The sequence below is a fragment of the Macaca fascicularis genome, chromosome 19 (assembly GCF_037993035.2).
Source record: "Macaca fascicularis isolate 582-1 chromosome 19, T2T-MFA8v1.1".
Taxonomy (NCBI): Eukaryota; Metazoa; Chordata; class Mammalia; order Primates; family Cercopithecidae; genus Macaca; species Macaca fascicularis.
The window spans coordinates 9489805-9515532 of record NC_088393.1 but is presented as its reverse complement, the minus strand read 5'-3'; the positions used below and the strand labels follow the sequence as shown (position 1 = coordinate 9515532).

The 25728-nt window shown below is 46.2% G+C and overlaps 1 protein-coding gene across 2 annotated transcripts in view; it reads left to right on the top strand.

The window, feature by feature from the left end:
- MUC16 (mucin 16, cell surface associated) overlaps positions 1 to 25728 on the top strand; it is a 172096-nt gene that overhangs the window by 124162 nt on the left and 22206 nt on the right. Inside the window, exons 73-95 of one of the 2 annotated variants that reach the window (XM_065535782.2) lie at positions 182 to 217; positions 477 to 542; positions 1701 to 1825; positions 2031 to 2098; positions 2719 to 2891; positions 3204 to 3239; positions 3504 to 3569; positions 5176 to 5300; positions 5528 to 5595; positions 6179 to 6351; positions 6683 to 6718; positions 8221 to 8345; positions 8572 to 8639; positions 9265 to 9437; positions 9771 to 9806; positions 10058 to 10123; positions 11216 to 11337; positions 11548 to 11615; positions 12212 to 12384; positions 12715 to 12750; positions 18549 to 18673; positions 18771 to 18838; positions 23706 to 23878. In XM_065535782.2, coding sequence (XP_065391854.1) covers positions 182 to 217; positions 477 to 542; positions 1701 to 1825; positions 2031 to 2098; positions 2719 to 2891; positions 3204 to 3239; positions 3504 to 3569; positions 5176 to 5300; positions 5528 to 5595; positions 6179 to 6351; positions 6683 to 6718; positions 8221 to 8345; positions 8572 to 8639; positions 9265 to 9437; positions 9771 to 9806; positions 10058 to 10123; positions 11216 to 11337; positions 11548 to 11615; positions 12212 to 12384; positions 12715 to 12750; positions 18549 to 18673; positions 18771 to 18838; positions 23706 to 23878 — 2205 coding nt within the window. The remainder of the gene's footprint in view (positions 1 to 181; positions 218 to 476; positions 543 to 1700; positions 1826 to 2030; positions 2099 to 2718; positions 2892 to 3203; positions 3240 to 3503; positions 3570 to 5175; positions 5301 to 5527; positions 5596 to 6178; positions 6352 to 6682; positions 6719 to 8220; positions 8346 to 8571; positions 8640 to 9264; positions 9438 to 9770; positions 9807 to 10057; positions 10124 to 11215; positions 11338 to 11547; positions 11616 to 12211; positions 12385 to 12714; positions 12751 to 18548; positions 18674 to 18770; positions 18839 to 23705; positions 23879 to 25728) is intronic. The other variant, XM_074025726.1, reaches the window with a different exon arrangement.

Sequence of the window (25728 nt, the reverse complement as noted above, 5' to 3'; positions counted from 1 at the left end):
TATCTTGAACTGATTTCATCCTTAGTACCTTCTTCCCTGATACTCAGATTCTGACAGAGAATCTCCAAATGTCCCTGTTCCATGAAACTCCTTTAATTCCATCAGGGTAGTCCTGACTTTTGTTTGATTCCCTACCTCCCACTTGACTCTTATTCACATTCCTCCCTCCCTCTCTATGCAGGTTTCACCCAGCAGAGCTCTGTGCCTGCCACCAGCAGTGAGTATTCTACTGATGTTCCAGTGGCCCCAATCCTACACCAAACTTAGCAGGAGCTGACCCCTATTCATAAGCCCTTACGTTCTTTCCATATGGGAAGGAACATAGAGGGCAAAAATTATTCCCCATCCCCACTGCCCCAGCTAACCAGAATCCCAGCTGAAGCCCTACAGGCAAAAGTCCCCATGAATAGTCCCTCCTGCTGGCATTACTTCCATGAGAGCACTTGCTCCTTTCACTGATGAGGGCTTCTCCTCAGCTCCTGGGACTTTCACAGTACAGCTGGAAACCTCTGAGACTCCATCATCCCTCCCTGGCCCCACAGGTAAATACCAGTCAATGATATTTAGAGCATGGTTGATGAGTGTAAACATCTCTGTCGTTATTCACTCAACTAAAGATGGGAATTCATAGTAAATCTAGTAACCATAGGTCAACCAACTAAGTTCATTGAGCACTGCCTGTGTATCAGGACCTGGATATACATCAGGGAACAAAAAAAGAAAAAACACTGCCCTCAATGAGCTTATATTTTTGTGATGATGTTGATGGGGGTGGCGGTGATGATGACTGCAGTGGTGGTGGTGGTGGTGGTGGTGGTGATGATGGTAAGGATAATGATGATTATGGTGGGGGTAATCATGGGAAGAATGATGGTGGTGGTGGTGGTGGGGATTACAATTGACAATAATTATGGGGATGTTGGCAATAATTATAATAACAATGATGATGATGACAGTTGTATTGACTGTGGGGATGATGTTGGAGTGGTGATGATGATAACAATGGTGATGATGATGGTAAAGATGATGATGGCTGTTTGGATGATGACAGTAATGTTGCTGGTTATGATGGTAATGATGATGTGATTATGGTGATGATGATGATGATGTTTGTGGTGGTGTTGATGTAGATTATGACATTGGTGATGGTGGTGTTACTGAGGATGACAATAATGATGACGATGGTGATTATGATGACAATGATCGTGATGATGATGATTATTCAGATGATGACAGTGATGGTGATTATGATGGTAATGATGAGATGACAATGGTGATAATGATGTTTGTGATAGCATTGATGGGGATTGTCATGGTGGTGATAGTGGTGGTGCTGATGCTGACAATAATGATGATGATGATCATGATTATGATGATGATAATGGTGATGACAAAGGTAACAGGTAATATCTGATATTTTTCAGCACTGAATATGCACCAAAAGCTGAGCTCAGAATCTAACAAGTATTATTTAATATGTTTTTTTAAAAAATAATTTATATCAAGAAGGGCACAGCAACCTTTTATTTTTCATTCATTTTAAATTCTGTTGCATATGATTAAAAATAAATTTATTGCACTCTTCAAGTCTATTGCAAAAGTCGAGAACCTTGAGGAGTTTTCAATAGACTTATTTTAACTATATGCAACTGATTAAAAATACAAACGCAATAGTGTTTGTTTCCCAACTATTACTACAGGCACTGGCCCTCTCCTGCTGCCATTCACCCTCAATTTTACCATCAATAACCTGCGGTACGAGGAGGACATGGGTCGCCCTGGCTCCAGGAAGTTCAGCACCACGGAGAGGGTCCTTCAGGGTCTGGTGAGACATCTGCCCACCTTACTCTGCCCCACTCACCTTACCTGGTCCCAACAACATTACCCATGCCAGGGCCATGGAAGAAAATCTCATCCACCTACCCCATAGACACAAGCCCTGCCCACTGGTGCCAGCTGCGTCCGCCACACTTGTGCCCCACCACTATGTCCCCAGCCCTTCTAGTCACCTCCCTCTCCCTCTTCCACAGCTTAGGCCCTTGTTCAAGAACACCAGTGTTGGCGCTCTGTACCCTGGTTGCAGACTGACCTTGCTCAGGTGAGACTTTAGAAGAGCTAGCCTAGCTGCCCCAATTGTTCCTAGACTCAAAGAGTTTGGATTGGTTTTTTTTTTTCCTGCCATCCCTGTGAATGTCCTCACAAAAGATGGAATTCAGGAAGCAGTGGCTTCAAAACTAATCTGTCTCTCGATACCATCGGCACCGCCCCAATCAACAGAGAGATTCTGCAGAGTCCATCAGGAGAATTGGGCTTCTACCTTGGTCATCCCTCTGAATTCCCTCCTTTCCACCCACCTCCCTTTCCTCCAGTTGTTAAATTCTGTCCCCAGGATTTCTCGTAAGACAAACATGTCTCATCCACTTGCTTTCATCCCCAATTCCAGCTCTTCATCTGTCTCATGTCTGAGTACTCTTGTCTCCACGCCATGAGAATGCAGGCTTCACCTTGCAATTTTATAAAAAGTTCTTGCATCTATGACTCTGTTCACAGTCCTGGGCTGGCTGGCAGCTGGGACACTCAGAGAATCTAAATGTGACTTATGACCTCTTTCCCAGGCTTCTCATTTCCTCTGGTCCCTTCCTGTCTGGCCTCAGGAAATCTCAGAACTCCCCCTGAGGCAAGTTTTAAATTGTTATTTGCTTCATCTGCCCTCCCCAGGCCTGAGAAGGATGGGGCAGCCACCAGAGTGGATGCTGTCTGCACCCACCGTCCTGACCCCCAAAGCCCTGGACTGGACAGAGAGCGGCTGTACTGGAAGCTGAGCCAGCTGACCCATGGCATCACTGAGCTGGGCCCCTACACCCTGGACAGACACAGTCTCTATGTCAATGGTGGGCAACTTTGATGTGGCTGGAGTCTCTTCTGCCTTGCTGGGCAGCCTCTATTCTCTGGCCTGAGGTCACACTCCCTGTCTGGCTATTGAAGGCTCAGCCATGTTGTCTGTATGTGGTGGCCAAGGTCAAAACCTCGTGGTTTCTTCTTCATCTGGGACTGAGTTTACCCTCAGGATCTGCTTTCTAAATCTGAGGGTGCTGATAGAGAATCTTCAATGTCCCATGTTCTGGGAAATTCCTTCTGTTGCACCAGGGTACCCCACCACTCCGTTAACACTTACCCACTCTCCTCCCTCCATCTCAATGCAGGTTTCACCCATCAGAGCTCCATGATGACCACCAGAAGTGAGTATTAACTGATATTCCAGTGCTCCTGATCCTACACCATAAAGGGCAGGAGCTTTCCTCTCCTTCTATGCCCCTATATCCTCTTCATGAGGGAAGGAACTGAGAGAGCACAAGTTATTCCCCTTTCCCTCTGGCCCATCTCCAGATGGAGATCCTGCTCAAGCCCCACATGCAGCAGGGGCCATAAATACTCCTACCTGCTGGTGTTTCTGCCGTGAGAGGGTTTGCTGCTTTCACTAATACAGCAAACCTTCTCCTCAGCTCCTGATACCTCCACAATGTACCTGGGAACCTCGAGAACTCCAGCCTCCCTGTCTGGACCCGCGAGTGAGTACCATTCAGTGCCATCTCTATTACAGCATGCCTGAGGAGTGTCAACATCTCTGCTATTTTCTTTTCTTTTTCTTTCCTTTTTTGAGATGGAGTCTTACTCTGTCGCCCAGGCTGGAATGCAATGGCGTGATCTTGGCCCACTGCAACCTCGGCCTCCTGGGTTCAAGCAATTCTCCTGCCTCTGCCTCCTGGATAGCTGGGATTACAGGTGCATGCCACCACGCCCAGCTAATTTTTATATTTTTAGTAGAGATGGGGCTTCACCATGTTGGTCAAGCTTATCTCGAACTCCTGACCTCGTGATCTGTCTGCCTTGGTCCCCCAAAGTGCTGGGATGACAGGCGTAAGCCACCGCACCTGGCCTACAACTCCGCCATTTTCACTCAAATAAAGATGAAAAGTCCTAGTGAATGTAGTGATGAGAAGTCAACCAACAAATTTTATTGAGAGTCTGGCTGCTTCAGGGCCCTAGGGATAAGGCAGGGAACACCAAAGAAATACAAATCTCTGTCCTCAGGAAGGTTATATTATTGTGATGACGATGATGATAATGATAGGGGTGGTGGTGATGATGGTGGTGGACATGATGACAACAATGATGGCATTGCTGATGATGATGGTGATGATGATGGTGGTGGTAGTGGTTTTGACGGTGATGATGACGATAGTGGTGGTGATGATTATGGGAAGGATGACAGTGGTGGTGGTGATGTGATGGTTTTGAAGGTAATTGACAATGTGATCATGATGTTGACAAAAAGGATAATGATAGTGGTGATGATGGTGATAATGATGATGATGGTGGTGGTGGTGGTGATGGTGGTTATGACGGTAAGAATGATATGATAATGGTGTTAGTGACCATGTGCTAGTAGTGATTATATGGATGATGATGGTTGGGGTGCTGGTGGTGTGATGATGGCAATGGGTGGGGATGATAGGAATTATGATGGTCATAGTTTTGTGCTGATGCTGGTGGTGATGACAATAATGATAGTGATGGTCACAGTGTTGCTGATGTTGATGATGATCGTGATGTTGACAAAGTAGTAGATAATGTCTAGTAGTATGGAATACTGAATATGCACCAAGAGCTATGCTCAGCATCTAACTACTATTATTTAGTATGCTCTATGAAAACTATCTATCATTATAGTCAAGAGAGGCCTGAAAACCTTTTATTTTGTCACTTTAAATCATGTTGCATATGTTTAGAAACAATTCTATCACAAATTCTTTTTTTTTTTTTTTTTTTTGAAACGGAGTCTCCATCACCCAGGCTAGATCTGGTCCAGTGGCACGATCTCGGCTCACTGCAAGCTCCGCCTCCTGGGTTCATGCCATTCTCCTGCCTCAGTTTCCCGAATAGCTGGGACTACAGGCACCCGCCACCATGCCCGGCAATTTTTTTGTATTTTTAGTAGAGACAGGATTTCACTCTGTTAACTGGGATGGTCTCAATCTCCTGACCTCATGATCCACCCACCTCGGCCTCCCAAAGTGCTGGGATTACAGGCGTGAGCCACCGCGCCCAGCCTCTATCACAAATTCTTACATGTTAGTCTACTTTTAAACACTTTATTTCCCATCTTCACTATAGCCGCCAGCCCTCTCCTGGTGCTATTCACACTTAACTTCACCATCACTAACCTGTGGTATGAGGAGAGCATGCATCACCCTGGCTCTGGAAAGTTTAACACCACAGAGAGAGTCCTTCAGGGTCTGGTAAGAGCCCCACACACCTCATTCTACCCCACTCACCATGTTCAGTCCTGCCCACCTCACCTGTTGCAGAGCATGGAAGATCTCACCTACCTCATCTTGCCCCCAGATATGCATGCCCCAACCACTAATGCCAGCCCCACCAACTGTTGCCCGCCCTGCCCACCTCCCTTCTACCACATCCCTATGACTTCAGTCCTCCCATTCACCTCTTTCTCCCTCCTCCACAGCTCAGGCCTTTGTTCAAGAACACCAGTGTTGGCCCTCTGTACTCTGGCTGCAGACTGACCTTACTCAGGTGAGAACTGAGAACAACCAGTCTGACTGATCTGAGAAGTCTGACCTGCTTCCTTTCTGCACTCCCTGGAGATGTCCACAGCACAGGTGGAATCCAGCAGGCAGTGGCTCCAAGACCAATGTGCTTCCTGATCCTACCACCTCCCACCTCAACTGAGAGATGCAGAGCCCATCAGCACGACTGGGCTTCTACCTTGGTCATCCCTCTGAATTCCCTCCTTTGCCCTACCTGCCTTTCCACAAGTGGTTAAATTCTGTTAAATGCTGTTCCCAGGATTTCTCCCAAGAAAAACATGCCTTGTCCACTTGCTTTCATCCCAACTCTTTACCTGTCTCAAGTATGAGTTCTCCTCTTGCAATTTTATTAAAAAGTTTCCACTTTGCAATTTTATAAAAATCCTTGCATCCATGATTCTGCTTATAGTCGCTGAGAGTCAGTGTACTCAGAGAATGGAAGTGTGGCTTCTCACTTCTCTACCAGTCTTCTCATTTCCTCTGGCCCCATCCTGTCCTGCCCCGTGGGATCTCAGGACCCCTCCCTAGGCAATCCATGTATTGTCTTCCCCCAATCTTGCCCTCCCCAGGCCCAAGAAGGATGGGGCAGCCACCAAAGTGGATGCCATCTGCACCTACCGCCCTGACCCCAAAAGCCCTGGACTGGACAGAGAGCAGCTATACTGGGAACTGAGCCAGCTGACCCATGGCATCACTGAGCTGGGCCCCTACACCCTGGACAGGGACAGTCTCTATGTCAATGGTGAGTAGCTGTGATGTGGTTGGAGTCTCTTCCTTCTTGCTGGGAAGCCTCTACTCTCTGCCTTGAGGTCACACTCCCTGCCTGGCTATTGAATGCTCGGCCATGTTGTCTGTATGTGACAGCTAAGGTTGGAACTTCATGGTTTCTATTTCACCTTGGACTGAGTTCTTCCTGGGGATCTGCTTTCTGGATCTGAGGGTGCTGATAGAGAATCTTCAATGGCTCGTGTTCTGGGAAATTCCTTCCATTGCAACAGGGTACCCTCACCCCTATATAGTGCCCCACCACTCCTTTAACCCTTACCTACCTTCCTCCCTCCGTCTCTATGCAGGTTTCACACAATGGAGCTCTGTACCCACCACCAGCAGTGAGTATTCCACTGATGTTCCAGTGCGCCTGATCCTACACCACGCAGAGCAAGAACTGAACCCTCCTCACATGCCCCTATGTCCTCTATGAGCAAAGGAGCTGGGACAGCACAAGTTATTCCCTCTCCCTTCTGGCCCAAGTCTCTTCAGAGAGAGACCCAGCTCAAGCCCCACATGCAGCAAGGTCCATGAATACTCCTACCTGCTGGCATTTCTGCCATGAGAGGGTTTGACACTTTCACTAAAGAGGCCTTCTCCTCAGCTCCTGGGACCTCCACAGTGGACCTGGGAACATCTGGGACTCCAGCTTCTAAACCTGGTCCCTCGGATAAATACAAATCAATTGCATCTCTGTTAGAGTATGCCTGATGACTGTCAACATCTCTGCCATTTTCGCTTAAATAAAATATCCTAGCGAATCTATGGATGAGGAGTCATCTAACAAACTTAATTGAGTGCCTAGTTTCTGCAGGGTTCTAGGGATAAGGAAGGGGACACAAAAGAGTTAAAAATCTCTGCTGCAAGGAAGCTTATTTTATTGTGAGGGTGATGGAGATTGTTGGTGCTGAGGTTACTGGAGATGACGACAATAAAAATGGTGATGCTAGTGATAATGATGGCGATAAGGATGATAATTATGAAGATGGTGGTGATGATGATGATGTTGGTGGCAGGGGTTATAATGGTGATGCTGTGATGATGACAATGGTGGTGGTGATTACGGGAAGGATGATAGTGGTGTTGGTGATGGTGGTGGTTTTGGTAGTGATTGACAATATTAATGATGATGTTGACAATGATAATAATGATGATGATGGTGGTGGTGGTTATGATGGTAATCATGTGATGATGAGGAGGATAGTTGTAGGGGTGATTACGGGAAGAATGATGGTGGTAAGGATGATGGTGGTTGTGGTAGTGATTGACAATAGTGATTGTGATGGTTACAATGAAGATAATGATGATTATAATGATGGTTGTGATGGTGGTGGTGGTGGTGATGAGAGTAATGATGATATGATAATGGCATTGGTAATCATGGTGCTGGTGATGATGATGCAAATGATGATGATTGTGGTGGTCGTGGTGATGATGATGATGATGGTAGTGGGGATGATTCTAGCATCCCCATGACCATCACCACAGTTTTGGTCATGATTTTGGTGCTGATGTGAGTGGTGCTGATGCTGGTGGTGATGACAATAATAATAGTGAGGGTCACAGTGTTGGTGACATTGATGATGACAATGCTGATAATAAAAGTAACAGATAATATTTAGTATTATAGAACTCTGAATATGCACCAAGAGGTATGCTAGCTACTACTATTATTTAGTAGGCTTGGTTAGAAACTTCTATCGTTATAGTCAAGGGACGCATGGAAACTTTTTATTTTATTCTCTCTTTAAATTCCGTTGCATATGTTTAGAAGCAGGCCTTTTGGAAATGTATAAAATTCTCTACTCTTGAACATGTCATTTCTTTCCCACCTCCATGGCAGCTGCCAGCCCTCTCCTGGTGCCGTTCACTCTCAACTTCACCATCACCAACCTGCGGTATGAGGAGAACATGCAGCACCCTGGCTCCAGGAAGTTCAACACCACGGAGAGGGTCCTTCAGGGCCTGGTAAGAGCCCCAAGCATCTCACTCTGCCCAGTTCACCTTGTCTAGCCCCACCTCTCTCACTCATGGCAGGGCACAGAAGAAGATCTCACCCACCTCCCCTCACACCCAGAGACATGAGCCCCCATCCACTGATGCCAGGCCCACCTACTGGTGCCAGCCCCAATTACTAGTCCCCTGCCCCTACCCCCTCAGCCATCCTACTCACCTCCCTCTCCCTCCCCCACAGCTCAGGCCCCTGTTCAAGAGCACCAGTGTTGGCCCTCTGTACTCTGGCTGCAGACTGACCTTGCTCAGGTGAGACCTTAGAATTGCCAACCTTTGTTGCCCCAATTGTTTCCAGTCTCCATGAGTTTGCACTTCTTTTTTCCTGCCCTCTCTGTGGTTATTCTCATCAAAGATGGAACTCAAGGAACAGTGGCTCCAAGACTAATGTGTCTCCCAATATTACCACTGCCCCCTGCCATCCCACCCAAATCAACTGAAAATTTCCACAGGGTCCATCAGAAAGATTGGACTTTCACCCTGGCCATCCCTCTGAATTCCCTCTTTTTTCCCCACCTCCTCTGCCTTTAGGTGTTAAATTCTCTAACTAAGATTTCTCTCAAGACAAACATGCCTCATTCACTTGTTTAATTCTCAATTCCAGCTCTTCACCTGTCTCAAGTCTAAGCTGTCCTGTCCCCATGCCATGAGAATGCAAGAGCCACACGGCAATGTTAGAAAAATTCTTGTATCCACAAGTATGCTCACTGTCCCAAGCTGGACAGTAGTCAGTGCACTCAGAGAATCTAAGTGTGGCTTCTCATCTGTGTACCAGGCTTCTCATTTCCTGTGGCCCCTTCCTGTCCTTCACTCAGCAATCTTGGGACTCCTCCCTAGACAAAACTTTATTATTATTCCCCTCACCCGCCCTCTCCAGGCCTGAGAAGGATGGGGCAGCCACTGGAGTAGACGCCATCTGCACCCACCACCCTGACCCCAAAAGCCCTAGGCTGGACAGAGAGCAGTTGTATTGGGAGCTAAGCCAGCTGACCCACAGCATCACTGAGCTGGGCCCCTATACCCTGGACAACGACAGCCTCTTTGTCAATGGTGAGCAACTGTGATGTGGTTGGAGTTTCTTCTTCCTTGTTGAGCAGGCCTCTACTCTCTGTCTTGAGGTCACACTCCCTACCTGGCCATTAAAGTCTTGGCCATGTTGTCTGTGTTTGATGACTAATCCGAACTTCATGGTTTCTTCTTCATCTTGTACTGGAGACCTTCATCCTCAGGACCTTCTTCCCTGATCTGAGGGTGCTTATAGAGAATCCTCAAAGCCCATGTTCCCTGAAACTCCTTCAATTGCACCATGGTAGCACTGACCCCTTTTAGTCCCCTACATTTCCCTTAACCCTTACCCACTCTCCTTCCTCCCTGTTTATGCAGGTCTCACCCATCGGAGCTCTGTGCCCACCACCAGCAGTGAGTATTCTACTAACATTCCAGTGGCCCAAATCCTACTCCAAGCAGGACAGGAGCTGACCTGCTTTTCCTATGCCCCTATATCTTCTTCATGAGGGAAGGATCTGAAAGGGTATAAATGATTCCCTTTCCCTCTGGCCCAGCTCCAGAGAGACACTAATCTCAAGCCCTGTATGCAGAAATACTCCTATCTGCTGGCATTTCTGCCATGAAAGAGCTTGCTGCTCTAACTAATGCGGGCTTCTCCTCAGCTCCTGGGATCCCCACAGTGTATCTGGGAGTATCTAGGACTCCAACCTCGATACTTGGCCCTTCAGGTAAGTTCCAGTCAATGACACTTCTATTAGAGTATGCATGATGAGTGTCAACATCTCTGTTCTTTTTACTTAAATAAAGATTAAAAATCATAGCAAATTTACTGATGATGAGTCACCCAACAAACTTCTTTGAGCACCCACTCTCTGCCAGGCCCTAGAGATAAAGCAGGGAACACAAAAGAGATTAAAAATCTCTGCCCTCAGAGAGCTTATTTTATTTTGAGGATGATGTGGGATAGTGGTGATAATGATGTTGCTGGAGATGATGGTGATGCTGATGACCATGATGTGATGATAATGGTGAATATGAAGATGATGATGATGATGATACTGATGATGGTAGTGGTTTTGACAGTAATGATGATGTGATGATGATGATGATAGTGTTGGTGGTGATTATAGGAAGGATGACAGTGGTGGTGATGGTGGTGATTGTGGCGGTGATTGACAATGTGATGGTGATACTGACAATGAGGATGATGATGATAGTGGTGGTGGTGGTGGTGGTGGTTATGATGGTTAAGGATGATGTGATGAGGGTGTTGGTGATCATGGTACCAGTGGTGGTGATGTGGATCATGATGGCTGTGTGGCGGTGGTGGTGGTGATTGTGATGATGATGATGGTGGTGGTGATCGTTATGATGGTAAGGATGAAATAGTGATGGTGCTGGTGACCGCGTTCCTGGTGGTGATAGTGCAGGTGATGATGTGGATGATGATGATGATGGTGATGGGGATGATAGGGATTATGATGATCTTGGTTTTGGTCCTGATGGTGGTGGTGATGACAATAATGAAAGTGATGGCCACAGTGTTGGTGATGATGATGATGGTGGTGATAACAAAGGTAATAGATAGTATCTAGTATTATGGAACACTGAATATGCGTGAAAGGTTGTGCTCAGCATCTAACTATTATTATTTAGCATGCTATATGAAAAACTTTGATCATTATAGTCAAGGGAGGCATGAAAACCTATTTTATCACTCTCTTTAAATCTGGTTGCATATGTTTAGAGATAAGTCTATTACAAACTCTTAAATGTTCTCTGCTTTTGAACATAGTGTTTATTTCCCACCTACACTACAGCTGCCAGCCATCTCCTGATACTATTCACTCTCAACTTCACCATCACTAACCTGCAGTATGAGGAGAACATGTGGCCTGGCTCCAGGAAGTTCAACACTACAGAGAGGGTCCTTCAGGGTCTGGTGAGAGCCCTGCCTACCTCACTCTGCCCTGCCCACCTTGTCTCGTTCCATCTACATCACCCATTCCAAGGCATGGAAGAAGATCTCACCCACCTCCCCTCACCTGAGAGATGCAATTCTCACCCCCTGATTACAGCCCCTCCCACCTTACATCTTCCTTGCTCCTATGTCCTCAGCTGTCCTACTCACCTCCCTCTTCCTCCACCACAGCTAAGGCCCTTGTTCAAGAACACCAGTGTTGGCCCTCTGTACTCTGGCTGCAGGCTGACCTTGCTCAGGTGAGAACTGAGAATAACCAGTCTGGCTGCCCCAAGTGTTCCTAGGCCCAAGGAGTTTGGTCAGCTTTCTTCCTTCCCTCCCTATGGAAGTCCTCAGCACAAGTGGAATTCAGGCATTGGTGGCTCCAGGACCAACATATCTTCTGATCCGACCACCTCCCCCGTCAACCGAGAGAACTTGCAGGGCCCATCAGCCAGATCAGGCTTCTACCTTGGTGATCCCTCTGAATTTCTTACTTCTCCCCACCTCCCTCTCCTTCAGGTGTTAAATTATCTTCCAAGGTTTCTCTCAGGATAAACATCCCCCACCCACTTGCTTTTATCCCCAATTCCAGCTCTTAATGTTTCTCAAGTCTGGGCTGTCCTGTCCCCATGCCATGAGAATGCAGTTTTATAAAATTCTTGTATTCCTGACCCTACTCACATTCCCAGGCTGCCTGGAAGTCAGCACATTCAGAAAATCTTAGTATGGCTTCTCACCTGTCCACCAGGAGTCTCATTTCCTCTGTCCCCTTCCTGTCCTGCCCTCAGGAATCTCATAATGCCTCCCTGTAGGCAGTCTATTTAATGTCATTCCCCTTATCTGCCCTCCCTAGGCCAGAGAAGGATGGGGAAGCCACTGGAGTGGATGTCATCTGCACCCACCACCCTGACCCCACAGGCCCTGGGCTGGACAGAGAGAAGCTGTATTTGGAGCTGAGCCAGCTGACCCACAGCATCACTGAGCTGGGCCCCTATACCCTGGACAACGACAGCCTCTTTGTCAATGGTGAGCAACTGTGATGTGGTTGGAGAGTCTTCCTCTTTGCTGGGCAGCCTCTTACTCTCTGACTTGAGGTCACACTCCCTGCCTGGCCATTGAAGCCTTGGCTATGTTGTCTTTGTGTGATGACTGATGTCTGAACTTCATAGTTTCTTCATCTTGGACTGAGTTCATCCCAAGTACCTTCTTCCCTGATCTGAGAGTACTGATAGAGAATCTTCAAAGGCCTCTGTTCCTTGAAACTTCTTCCATTCCACTAGGGTATCTGTGACCCCTATTTGATTGCCCACCTCTCCCTTAACCCTTACCCACTCTCCTCCCTCCTTCTCTATGCAGGTTTCACCCATCGGAGCTCTGTGCCCACCACCAGCAGTGAGTATTCAACCGATGCTCCAGTGGCCCCAATTATATGCCAAGCAGGGCAGGAGCTGTCCCCTCTTCCTATGCCCCTATGTCTTCTTCATAAGGAAAGGGGCTGGGAGGGCACAAGTTATTCCCTTTCCCTTCTGGCCAACTCCAGAGAGAGACTCAACTCAGGCCTCATATGCAGCAAGGCCTGTAAATAGTTGTATTTGCTGACCTTTCTGCCATGAGAGGGTTGGATGCTTCCGCTGAAGAGGGCTTCTCTGTAGCTCTTGGGACTACCACAGTGGACCTGGGAAATTCTGGGGCTCCATCCCTTCTACTGGTCCCTTGAATAAGTATGTGCCAATGGCACCTCTGTTAGAGCATGGCTGATGAGCGTAAACATCTCTTCCATTATTCAGTCAAATAAAGATGGAAATTCTTTATAAATCTAGTGATGATGAGCCAACCAACAAACTTTATTGAGCACTGTGCCAAGCCCTGGGGCTCTGCCAAATCCTGGGGATATGGCATGGATCATGAAACAATTAATAATCTCTCCTCTCAAAGAGCTGTTTTTATGATGATACTGATGGTGGCAATGATGATGACGATGGTGATGGTGATTATGATGATCATGATGACAATGGTGATGGTGGTGGTGATGATGGTAATGATGATGATGGTGATGGTGGTAATGATGGTGGTGATTATGACAATAATGATGGTGATGGTGACAGGGATGGTGATGATTATGATGGTGGTGGTGATAACAAAGGTAATAGATAATATATGAACTTATTGGGTCCTGAATATGCACCAAAGTGCTATGCTCAGTGTTTAACTGGTACTATTTAATATGATTTCTAAAAAGGAAAAAAAAACTTGAATTATTATAGGCAAAAGAATTATGGGAACCTTTTATTTTGTCACTCATTCTAAGTCCTGTTGCATATTTTTTAAGTCAATTGCAAACACATTTTCTCTGCTTTGAACATTGTGTTTATATCCAGTCACCCCAATAGTGCATAAACCTGCTGATTGGAGCAACTGTGTCTTACTCCCTTGTGCTTCCCTAGTATCTACTTCAGGACCTTGTACATGGTAGATTGACAGATTTAGATCTACAGGAAAACATGGATTTTCCCGGGGAAGGAAAGAATGAAGTATGCTTTCTTATAATGTATGGAAAATTTCCTCTTCTGCCTTGGTTCAACTTTAGTGTCTGCCAGAGTTTACACTGGAAAACTATATGGCATCTGCTGCACTCCCTCATCCATGACAGACATCATTAATTGACTGCAGCATTCATGGCAGACATCACCAATTGATAATAGCGTTCATTTTCTCTCAGTTCAAAACAGCTTCAGAATGGTTATCAAAAAAAAAAAATCAGTTGCTACCAATCCAGTTGGAGCTGACTCAGGATTATGGGGCTGAATTCGAGAGAGTTAGGTTCCTTGATGATGTGTAGTTGACTCTTTGGTTTTCCTAGAAGGCTCAACTCAGGCTCAGCTTGGTCATTGCTGATATCCTTTCTTCCACTTCATCGATTTGGCTGTTGATACTTGTGTATGCTTCACGAAGTTTTTGTGCTGTTTTTCAGCTCCATCGGGTTGTTTATGTTCCTCTCTAAACTGTTTATTCTAGTTAGCAATTCCTTTAACCTTTCATCAAGGTTCTTGGCTTCTTTGCATTGCATTAGGACATGCTCCCTTAGCTCATTGTACTTTTTTATTGTCCATCTTCTGAAGCCTATTTCTGTCAATTCATCCATCTAATCCTTCATCCAGTTCTGCACCCTTAATGGAGAGATGTTGTGGTCATTTGGAGGAGAAGAGGCACTCTGGTCTTTTGGGTTTTCAGCATATTTTTGTTGATTCTTTCTTATCTTTGTGAGTTTTAGTTTCAGGCTTTGAGGATGCTGATCCTTGGAGGGGTTTTTGTGGAGGACTTTTTGTTGTTGTAGTTATTGTTGATGCTGTTGTTGTCACTTTCTGCTTGTTTTTCTGTCAATAGTCAGGTCCCTCTTCTGTAGGGCTGCTGCAGTTTGCTAGAGGTTCACTTCAGGTCCTATTCATCTGATTCACTCCCATGCCTGGAGATGTCACACAGGGAGGCTGGAGAGCAGCAAAGATAGGTGCCTGCTTCTTCTGGGACCTCTGATCTTGAGGGGCACCAACCTGATGCCAGGAGGATCACTCCTGTATAGGGTGTCTGACAACTATTGTTGGAGGGTCTCACCCAGTTGACTGGCATGGGGAACAGGACCCATTTAATGAAGCCCTTTGTCCCTGGTGGAGAGGGGGTGCTTCACTGGGGGGAAACCCACACATCTGGGCTGCCTGAATTCCTCAGAACTACCAGGAGGAGAGGCTAACTCTGCTGGTCTGCAGAGACTGCAGCCACCCCTCCCACTAGGGGCTCAAGCCCAGGGAGTCTGAATTCTGTCCCTGAGCCTCTGGCTGGAATTATTGGAGATCCTACAGGAAAGCCCTGCCCACTGAGGAAGGTTGGGTAAGGGTAAGCCCTGAAGAGTCACTTTGGCTGCAGACTGCCACAGCCGGTGTGTTGGACTGTGGGGACAAACCTTGGGACGAAGCCATTCAGCCTTACTGGCTCCAGCAGGGAAAAAGCACAGCCTGGAGCTACAGAAAGGGGTGCTGCCCTTCCCCCACCCAGGGAGCTTAGCGTGTTAGGCAGTTGTGAGTCCCAGTGCTGGCTGTTGCCCCTCCCCCAAGGAACTCAAAAGACTTAGACAGCAGGCAGCTGCAGCCAGTGCTGGTCGCCCCTCCCCCGGGGAGTTCCGTAGGCTTAGGTAGATTCCAGCTGTAAGAATCTGCGCGTTCTGGGGTTGGGACACTAGGTCCCAGTGGCATGGGTTCGCGAATGGGATCTTCCAATCTGTGGGTTGCACAGTTCCGTGGAAAAAGCACAGTTTCTCCAGATTGGATACCCCGCTCACTCACCACCTCCCTTGGCTAGGGGGAAGGGGTTCCCCTTCCCCTTGTGTCTCTCAGGTGGGCCACCACACCACACTGCTCTTCCTTCTGTCCGTGGGTCACTGCCAGCCTTCTAGTCAATTTTGATGAGGGAACCTGGATATCTTGGTTGCCAGGGAAGGATTCACACGCTTATTGTGGTTTTTTTCAGTGGGAGCTTCCAAGCACTGCTGCTTCTAGCCGACCGTCTTGGCCCCCAGAGCCACATCAATTATTTTTTTATTTTTTGATTATGGCAATTCTTGTAGAAGTAAGGTGGTATCACATTATGGTTTTGATTTTCATTTCCCTGGTCATTAGTGATGTTGAACATTTTTTCATATGTTCATTGGCCATTTGTGTATCTTCTTTTGAGAATTGTCTATTCATGTCCTTAGCCCAATTTTTGATGGGATTGTTTGTTTTTTTCTTGCTATTTTGTTTGAGTTCGTTGTAGATTCTAGATATTAGTCCTTTGTTGGATATATAGATTGTGAAGATTTTCTCCCACTCTCTGGGTTGTCTGTTCAATCTGTGGACTGTGAAGGAAAAGTCAATTTCTTACACTAATTTGTGTCACTCATACTTCCAAATGAGATCCTGGGTTTTTTTGTTTGTTTGTTTGTTTGTTTGTTTTCTGTTAATCCTTCACAATACTTCTCTCACTTTTTTGAACTTATTGGTTTATATTCTGTTGTCTGCTTCTCTTTTATAGGAATGTAACTTCTTATGGGCTTTCTCTATTATACCACTTGTGGGTTTTTGTTTTGTTTTGTTTTGTTTTTGTCCTCGGATCCATTCTCCAACCTTCCTGTGCTCTGTGGGATAGAGTTCTGACTCATGAAAACTTCATTTCCCAGGTTCCCATGCTAACTAGCTGCCTTTTAGGTTCAGCCAATAAGAGGCATTGGTGGGACAATGGTGGGCGGGGCTATTGAAGGGCCAGAATATTTCTTTACCCCACCCCCTGCTCCCCTTCAAATGTTCCTGGAGCAGTGTAGGACAAATTCCATATATATGGAAGGAAGGCAAAGTGGATAGATGGAAGGAAGACGTGATGAATGGAAGGAGGAAGGGATAGAGGATGGATGAGTGGATTGAAGAAATAAAAAAATGGATGAAAGAAGAAAAGGAGGAGGAAAGGTGGATAAGTGGATGGAAGGAAGAAAAGAGAGGTGTAAGGAAGGAAAGATAGATGATGGATGGATGGGTGGATGGGTGGGTGGATGAATGGGTGGATGGATGGATGGATGAACAGATGGGTGGGTGAGTGAGTGAATGGATGAATGGATGGATGGACAGATGGATGAACGGATGGGTGGGTGGGTGGATGGATGGATGGATGGATGGATGGATGGATTAATGGATAGGTGGATGGATGGATGGATGGATGGATGGATGGATGGATGGATGGATGGACAGATGAGTGGGTAGGTGGATAGATGGATAGATAGATGGATGGATAAATGAATGGATGGATGGATGGATGGATGGGTGAAAAGAAGGAAAAAAGTGAGAGAAGGAAGAGGAAGGATAAATAAATGATAGAAGGTACAATGAAAGGAAAAAAGTCAGCAAGAAAGAAAGGATGCATTAATAGAATGAAAGATGGAAGGGAAGAAGAAAGGATGGAAACAGAGAAGGAGAGAAGGAAGAATGAACAGAAGGAAGTTCAGGAGAGAAAGAAGGAGAGAAGGAAGAATGAACAGAAGGAAATTCAAGAGTGATGAAAAGAAGAAAGGCAGGGAGAGAAGGAGAGGTAAACTTTTCTTCTAGCGGTTTATCTTAAATCTTAGCTTGGCTGGGCGCAGTGACTCATGCCTGTAATCCCAGCACTTTGGGAGGCTGACGCGGGTGGATCACAAAGTCAGGAGATCAAGACCATCCTGGCTAACACGGTGAAACCCCATCTCTACTAAAAAAAAAAAAAAAAAAATTAGCCAGGCGTGGTGGTGCACACCTGTGGTCCCAGCTACTCAGGAGGCTGAGGCAGGAGAATGGCGTAAAACCTGGGAGGTGGAGCTTACAGTGAACCGAGATCGCACCACTGCTCTCCAGCCTGGGCGACAGAGTGAGACTCCATCTCAAAACAAAAAAAAAGAAAAAAAGTAAAAAAGAATCCTTAGCTCATACTTCCATAAAGTTCCACACAGAGGAAGTGATTAGAAAGCATTTGTGATATATTTTATATAATAAACATGTACACCATATTGACCTGTGTGCCCAGCAGTGCTTACATGCTTTACAATGATTAACTTGTTTAAGCTTTATAACAACTGTTGAGGCAGGAATCATCATTGTGAACCATTGTCATCTCATTTTACAGATGAGTAAACTGAGGTGCAGAGAGGTTGGTTATGGCTGCAAAGATTGTTGGCCATGTTAACCAATGCATAGAAGATTAGCATACCTGGTTGTTAGTGAAGGAGAGAGAGAAATGGGAGAAAGGCAGAGAAGGATCAAGGGGGAGACAGGAAGAGAGAGAGAGAGAATACATTTTTAAAAAAATGTCTGGAGTCATGCATGACTTCTGCATCAGTGTGGTTATACGGAGCCTTTCCCCTGGGAAAGATCAGAATCACTGGCACTTTTTACAGAATCCTCCCTTCTTGCATTTGGATAGGACCCCATCTGGACATCCCAAATCATTAAGCACACCCTTACTGGCTGCTGGAGATGTCTCCATTAAAAGTCAGCCTTGGGCTTATTGAGAGGTGGACCCAGGGTCTTTGGAACACACTGCCCCCACCTTGTCCCACACCACCCCCTACCCACCCATCATCCTCCCCAAGAGCTTCATCTCTCTCTCTGTCTCTCTCTCTCTCTCTCTTCCCCCTGCCCTAGCCGGGATGGTCAGCGAGGAGCCCTTCACACTGAACTTCACCATCAACAACCTGCGCTACATGGCGGACATGGGTCAACCCGGCTCCCTCAAGTTCAACATCACAGACAATGTCATGCAGCACCTGGTGAGAGGCCTGCCTCCCTCTGCAGCCCTGCCATGCCCATCCTAGGGCTGTTGCCTGCCTGCCTCTGACCAGCCACGGCTCCCTTCTCCCTCTGCAGCTCAGCCCTTTGTTCCAGAGGAGCAGCGTGGGTGCACGGTACACAGGCTGCAGGGTCATTGCACTAAGGTGAGAAACTCCCCCACTCACAGCCCACCACCAAGAAGTTAGGTTCCGACTAGGAGGGCCTTCTTGGGTTGGGGTGGGCTATATTTTTTTTGTCTTTTCATCTTTCTTTTTTTTTTTTTTTTTTTTTATGAGATGAAGTTTTGCTCTCGTTGCCCAGGCTGGAGTGCAATGGCACGATCTTGGCTCTCTGCAACCTCCGCCTCCTGGGTTCAAGTGATTCTCCTGCCTCAGCCTCCCGAGCAGCTGGGATTACAGGCGTGTACCACCATGCCTGGCTATTTTTTGTTGTTGTTGTTTGTTTGTTTGTATTTGTAGTAGAGATGGGGTTTCTCCATGTTGGTCAGGCTGATCTCGAACTCCTGACCCCAGGTGATCCGCTCTCCTCAGCCTCCCAGAGTGCTGGGATTACAGGCGTGAGCCACCACGTCCAGCCCCATTCTTTTTTTAAAATGGATTTAAGGAGTGCAAGTGCAGTTTTTGTTACATGCATATATTGCATAGTGAAGTCTGCAGACAGTAGACTTTCAGACAGTAGCTTTTAGTGTACGCATCACCCAAATAGTGTACATTGTACCCATTAAGTGAGGTTCCCCGCCCTTCTCTCACTCTCCCACCTTTCTGAGTATCCAGTGTGTATTATTCCACACTCCATGTCCATGTTTACATGGACCTGGAGTCCATGCTCCCACGTATAAGTGAAAACGTATGGTATTTGACCATGAGCTAATGGACATGGAGTCCATTGGCTCCCACTTATAAGTGAGAACATGCGGTATTGTACTTTCTATTTCTGAGTTGTTTCACTTAAGATAATGGACTCCCATTCCATCCATGTTTCTGCAAAAGACATGATTTCACTCTTTTTATGGCTGAATAGTATTTCGTGGTATATATATATATCACATTTTCTTTATCCAGTCTTCTGTTGATGGACACTTAGGTTAGGTCCGTATCTTTGCTATTGTGAATAGTGCTACAATAAACAAACATGTGCAGGTGTCTCTTTGATATAATGATTTCTTTTCCATTGGGTAGATCCCCAATAGTGGGACTGCTGGATCAAATGGTAGTTTTATATTTTTGTTCTTTGAGAAATCCTCATACTGTTTTCCATAGAGATTGTACTAATTCGCTCTCCCACCAACAGTGTATAAGAGTTCCCTTTTTTTTTTTATTCTTGCCAGCATCTGGTTGTTTGGTGTTGGTCTGGTTGGTGGGTTGGTTGGTTTTTGTATTTTTAGTGATTGTTATTCTGACTGGTATAAATAACTTTTTTATTTATTCCTGACAATTTGATTTTTTGACATATAAAAATTGCTTGCATTTAAAATGTACAACTTGATATTTTGGTATACATTATAAAACGATGGCCACATTTCAGCTAATTAATATATCTATTACCTCTACATAGTTATCATGTTTGTACCCTTTGACCAATATCACCCCATTTGCTCCTCCTCCCAGCCCCTGGCAACCACCATCCTACTCTCTGCTTCTATGAGTTTGACAATTTTAGATTCCACCTGTAAGTTAGATCGTGCGGTATTTGTCTTTCTGTGCCTGGCTTATTTCACTTAGCCTAATGTCCTCCAGTTCCATCTATGTTATCCCAAGGGGCAGAATTTTCTTCTTTTTAAAGACCAAGTAATATTTCATTGTATATGTGTATGCCACATTTTCTTTATCCATTCATCCACTGAAGGTCATTTAGCTTGTTTCTATATCTTGGCTATTTTGAATAGTGCTACAATGAACATAGGAGTGCAGCTATCTCTTTAAGATACAGGTTTCATTTCTTTTTCTTTTCTTTTCTTTTCTTTTTTTTTTTTTTTTTTTTTTTGAGACACAGTGAGACTCTGTCACCCAAGCTGGAGTGCAGTGGTGCAATCTCGGCTCACTGCAAACTCTGCCTCCTGAGTTCAAGCAATTCTTGTATCTCAACCTCCCAAGGAGTTTTGCTTTTGCTACCCAGGCTGGAGTGCAGCAGTGCGATCTCAACTTACCACAACCTCTGCCTCCCGGGTTCAAGTGATTCTCCTGCCTCAGCCTCCCAGGTAGCAAGTATTACAGGTGCCCAATACCAAACCAGGCTAAATTTTTTTTTTTTTTTTTTTTTTTTTTTTTTTTTTTTGAGACAGAGTCTCGCTCTGTCCCCCAGGCTGGAGTGCAGTGGCCGGATCTCAGCTCACTGCAAGCTCCACCTCCCGGGTTCACGCCATTCTCCTGCCTCAGCCTCCCGAGTAGCTGGGACTACAGGCGCCCGCCACCACTCCCGGCTAATTTTTGTATTTTTTTTAGTAGAGACGGGGTTTCACGTGTTAGCCAGGATGGTCTCGATCTCCTGACCTCGTGATCCACCCACCTCGGCCTCCCAAAGTGCTGGGATTACAGGCTTGAGCCACCGCGCCCGGCCAATTTTTTTGCATTTTTAGTAGAGAAGGGGTTTTGCCATGTTATCCAGGCTAGTCTCTAATTCCTGGCCTTAAGTGATCCACCTGCCTCGGCCTCCCGAAGTGCTGGGATTTTACAGGCATGAACCACCACATCTGGACTCATTTCCTTTAGCTATATATAGGTTGAGCTATTCTCAGAGGGTCCTTTTCTGCATCTATTTTTTTAAATCACATTATTAATTTTTTATATTGTGGCAAAAATACATGTAACATAAAATCTGCCATTTTAACCATTTTTAAATGTACAATTCAGTGACGTCGATTATATTCACAATGTCATGCAGCCATCACCACTGTTTATTTCCAAAACTTTTCCATTGGGTAGATCTCCAACAGTGGGATTGCTGGGTCAAATGGTAGTTCTAATTTTTTTTGTTCTTTGAGAACTCTCCATACTGTTTTTCATTCAAGGTTGTACTAATTTACATTCCCACCAACAGTATATAAGAGTTTCCTTTTCGTGCATCCTTGCCAACTTGACTTTTCTGGGTCACTTTGCACTCTCTTAGTATTCACTAGATACTTCTCCATTCATATTTTTACTCAACCCATGCCCATGGCACCACTCCTCTACCATTCCCACCAACCATGTATAAGAGTTTCCTTTTCTTGCATCCTTGCCAACTTGACTTCTTTGGGTCAGTTTGCACTCTCTTGGTATTTACTATTTACTTCTCCATTTATATTTTTATTCAACTGATGCCCATGGCACTGCTCCTCTGAGGCAGGTGCTGGGTACTAGAGTTATAAGACAGATGCCATCCCTGCCCTCACCCAGTGGAGAACAGATGCTAAACAGGAACATAAATGTCTAAGTAAAGTGGCTTCAAATGGGGTAAAGTGATACGAAGCATAAATAAATAGCGAGTGATGGGAAGAGCAACTTTACCCAGGATGAATCTTGGGCTGTGTCCGAAATGGCCATGAAAACTGTTCCAGGCAGGGAGAACAGCATGAGAAAAGGTCTTGAGGTGCAAATGAACTTGGCACGTTCTACAAGCAGCAAAGAGGCCAGTGTGGCTGGAGCAGAGAGAAAGCAAGAAGGAAAGAGAGAGAGGATGAGACCCAAGACATCAGCAGGGTTGAAGGGCCTTGGAGGACTTAGATTTTTTTTTTTTTAAGATGGAGCTTTGCTCTTGTTGCCCAGGCATGATCTCGGCTCATGCCAACCTCTGCCTCCTGTGTTCAAGCGATTCCCCTGCCTCAGCCTCCTGAGTAGCTGGGATTACAGGCTTGCGCCACCACATCCGGCTAATTTTGTATTTTTAGTAGAAATGGGACTTCTCCATGTTGGTCAGGCTGGTCTCAAACTCCCGACCTCAGATGATCCGCCCGCCTCAGCCTCCCGAAGTGCTGGGATTATAGGTGTGAGCCCCTGTGCCCAGCCTGGATTTTTTTTTTCCTAAATTGTGGTAACATACACATCACATTAAATTTACCATTTTAGCCATATTTCCCGTTCAGTGGCATCAAGCACATTCACATTACTGTGCAGCCATCACCACTATCATCCATCTCCAGAACTTTCTCATCTTCCCAAACTGAAACTCCATCCCCATGAAGTACTCACTCCTCATCCCCCTCCTCAAGCCTCTGGCACCTACCGTTCTACTTTCTGTCTCTGTGAATCTGATGATTCTAAGGACCTTCTATGAATGGAGGAATCATATGGTATATGTCCCGGTTTATACTGTATGACTGGCTTATTTCATCAAGTATAATGTCCTCAAAGTTCATCCATGTCGTAGCATGTGTCAGAATTCCCTTCCTTTTCAGGGCTGAATAATATTCCACTTGTATGTAAATGCTATATTTTGTTTCTCCATTCATTAGGACTTCGATTTTTGCAGGGAGTTGTCAAGGGATGCTAGGTTCTGGGGCTTCAATACAATAAGAGTAAGCTAAACTGGTTCTTTTCCTCCTTCGTGGAGACCATGTTCTGGTAGATACAGGAACAAATAATTTATGATTACATAGAGGGTGATCAGGGCAGTGACAGGGGAAGAGTGGAGGATTGTGGGACCCAGAGGAGGCTCCTGACCTTGCCTAGGAATTGCCTAGGAAGATAGGAGGAGGAGGAAGAGGAGGAGGAGGAGGAGGGGGAGGAGGACGAAGAGGGGGAGGAGGAAGAAGAGGAGAAGGAGAAGGAAGAGGAGGAGGAGGAGGGAGTCCTCTAAGCTGAGACCTGGAGGATGACCGGGAAGTTATCCAGGTAAGGAGAAATGGGGAGAAGCTTCCAGACAAAAGTAACAGCAAGTGCAGAGATCCTGAGATGATAGATAAGGCCAGGTGGAGAAACTGCAAATTGTCAATGAGACCAAAATATGGACTGTGAGTTGTGCAGTGACAGTGACCACAAGTGGAGAGGTGCCAGGTGACCTTCATCCCCAAAAGGTGCACCTCTCCCTCCTCAGGTCTGTGAAGAACGGCGCTAAGACACAGGTGGACATCCTCTGCACCTACCTGCAGCCCCTCAGTGGCCCAGGTCTGCCTATCAAGCAGGTGTTCCATGAGCTGAGCCAGCAGACCCACGGCATCACCCGGCTGGGCCCCTACTTTCTGGACAAAGACAGCCTCTATCTTAACGGTGAGCATCTCACAGCCCCATCTCCCTGCCTCAACCCCCAACCCCCGCTGCAGCCCAGGAGGGTGTCTGTTTGCCGGTTCTCTAGGGAAAGACTTGGGGTTCAAGTCTTGGTGTTACCACTGACCCTCCCATAACCACCATGCAAGGTTGGACTTTGATTAATCCCATTTTACAGATGAAGAAACTGAGGCTTAGACAGGTTAAGCAATTTACCTTGATGGTGATGGAACCAGGATATGAGCTCCACTTGTCAGCATTCAGTGCTATGATCCACTCTACATGTTTAACTCACAGAAGAGTCTTCCTGGTGGGGGCACTTGGGGGACAAAAAACATTTACCGCTGGGCACAGTGGCTCACACCTGTAATCCCAACACTTTGTGAGGCCAAGGCAGGCAGATCACAAGGTCAAGAGATTGAGACCACCCTGGCCAACATGGTGAAACCCTGTCTCTACTAAAAATACAAAAATTAGCTGGGTGTGGTGGTACACGCCTGTAGTCCCAGCTGCTCGGGAGGCTGAGGCAGGAGAATCGCTTGAACCCAGGAGGCGGAGGTTGCAGTGAGCCGAGATTGCACCATTGCACTCCAGCCTGGTGACAGAGCAAGACTGTCTCAAAACAAAACAAAACAAACACATTTTCCCTCCCTGTTTTCTTTTTTTTTTTTTTTTTTTTGAGATGGAGTCTCACTCAGTTGCCCAGGCTGGAGTGCAGTGGCGCGATCTTGGCTCACTGCAAGCTCCGCCTCCCGGGTTCACGCCATTCTCCTGCCTCAGCCTCTTGAGTAGCTGGGACTACAGGCGCCTGCCACCACGCCTGGCTAATTTTTTGTATTTTTAGTAGAGACGGAGTTTCACCGTGGTCTCGATCTCCTGACCTTGTGATCTGCCCGCCTCGGCCTCCCAAAGTGCTGGGATTACAGGCGTGAGCCACCGCGCCCGGCCCCCTCCCTGTTTTCTCCTTACCATTGAGGAAGGATGGGCTTCTCTCCTACGTGAGGCCCCTATACCAGGAAGATCTAGGGGATCTAAGCTTCAGGCACACTGGGCCTCAGCACTGGTCTAGAACTCAGGAAAAGACATTTAAGAAGGCATCCCCTAACTGGGGTTCTGAGAGGCAAAGCATGACCATGGAGAATTGATAAAATAGCTCCCCTTTCATCCCCTCCACCACCAACCCAAGAACAGTGCTCATCATGACCCCATGAGGTGGGCACCCCATATCACTTATATGAGGTACCTTTAGGTAGGAACCAGGATGTGGAGAGACATCCTGGACTTTCATTACTCTTATTTTAGCAAAGAGGGAAACTGAGGCACAGAGAGGGGAAGGGACTTGCTCATGCCCATGCTAAGTTCTTGGCTGGTCTGGTTCTTGATGTTCTTTATTGTTATAATTACTATCATCATCATCATCCTCATTGTCTGTGTACATTTCTGGGGTACAAGTGCAATTTTGTTACATGTATAGATTGCATAGTAGGGAAGTCAGGGCTTTCAGAGTATCCACCACTCCAATAACATACATTGTATCCATTAAGTCGTTTCTCATCACCCACCCCTCTCCTACCCCCTCACCCTTCCAAGCCTCCTTTATCTGTCATTCCCCTCTCTGAGTTCTTGTCCACACATTGTTTAGCTCCCACTTATGAGTGAGAACATGTGATATTTGCCTGTCTGTGTCTGACTTGTTTCACTTAAGGTAACTTCAGTTTCATCCATGTTGCTGCAAAAGACATGGATTCATTCTTTTTTTCTAACTTTTAAGTTCAGGCATACAGGCGCAGGCTTTCTATATAGTTAAACTCGTGTCACAGGGGTTTGTTGTACAGATTATTTCATCACCCAAG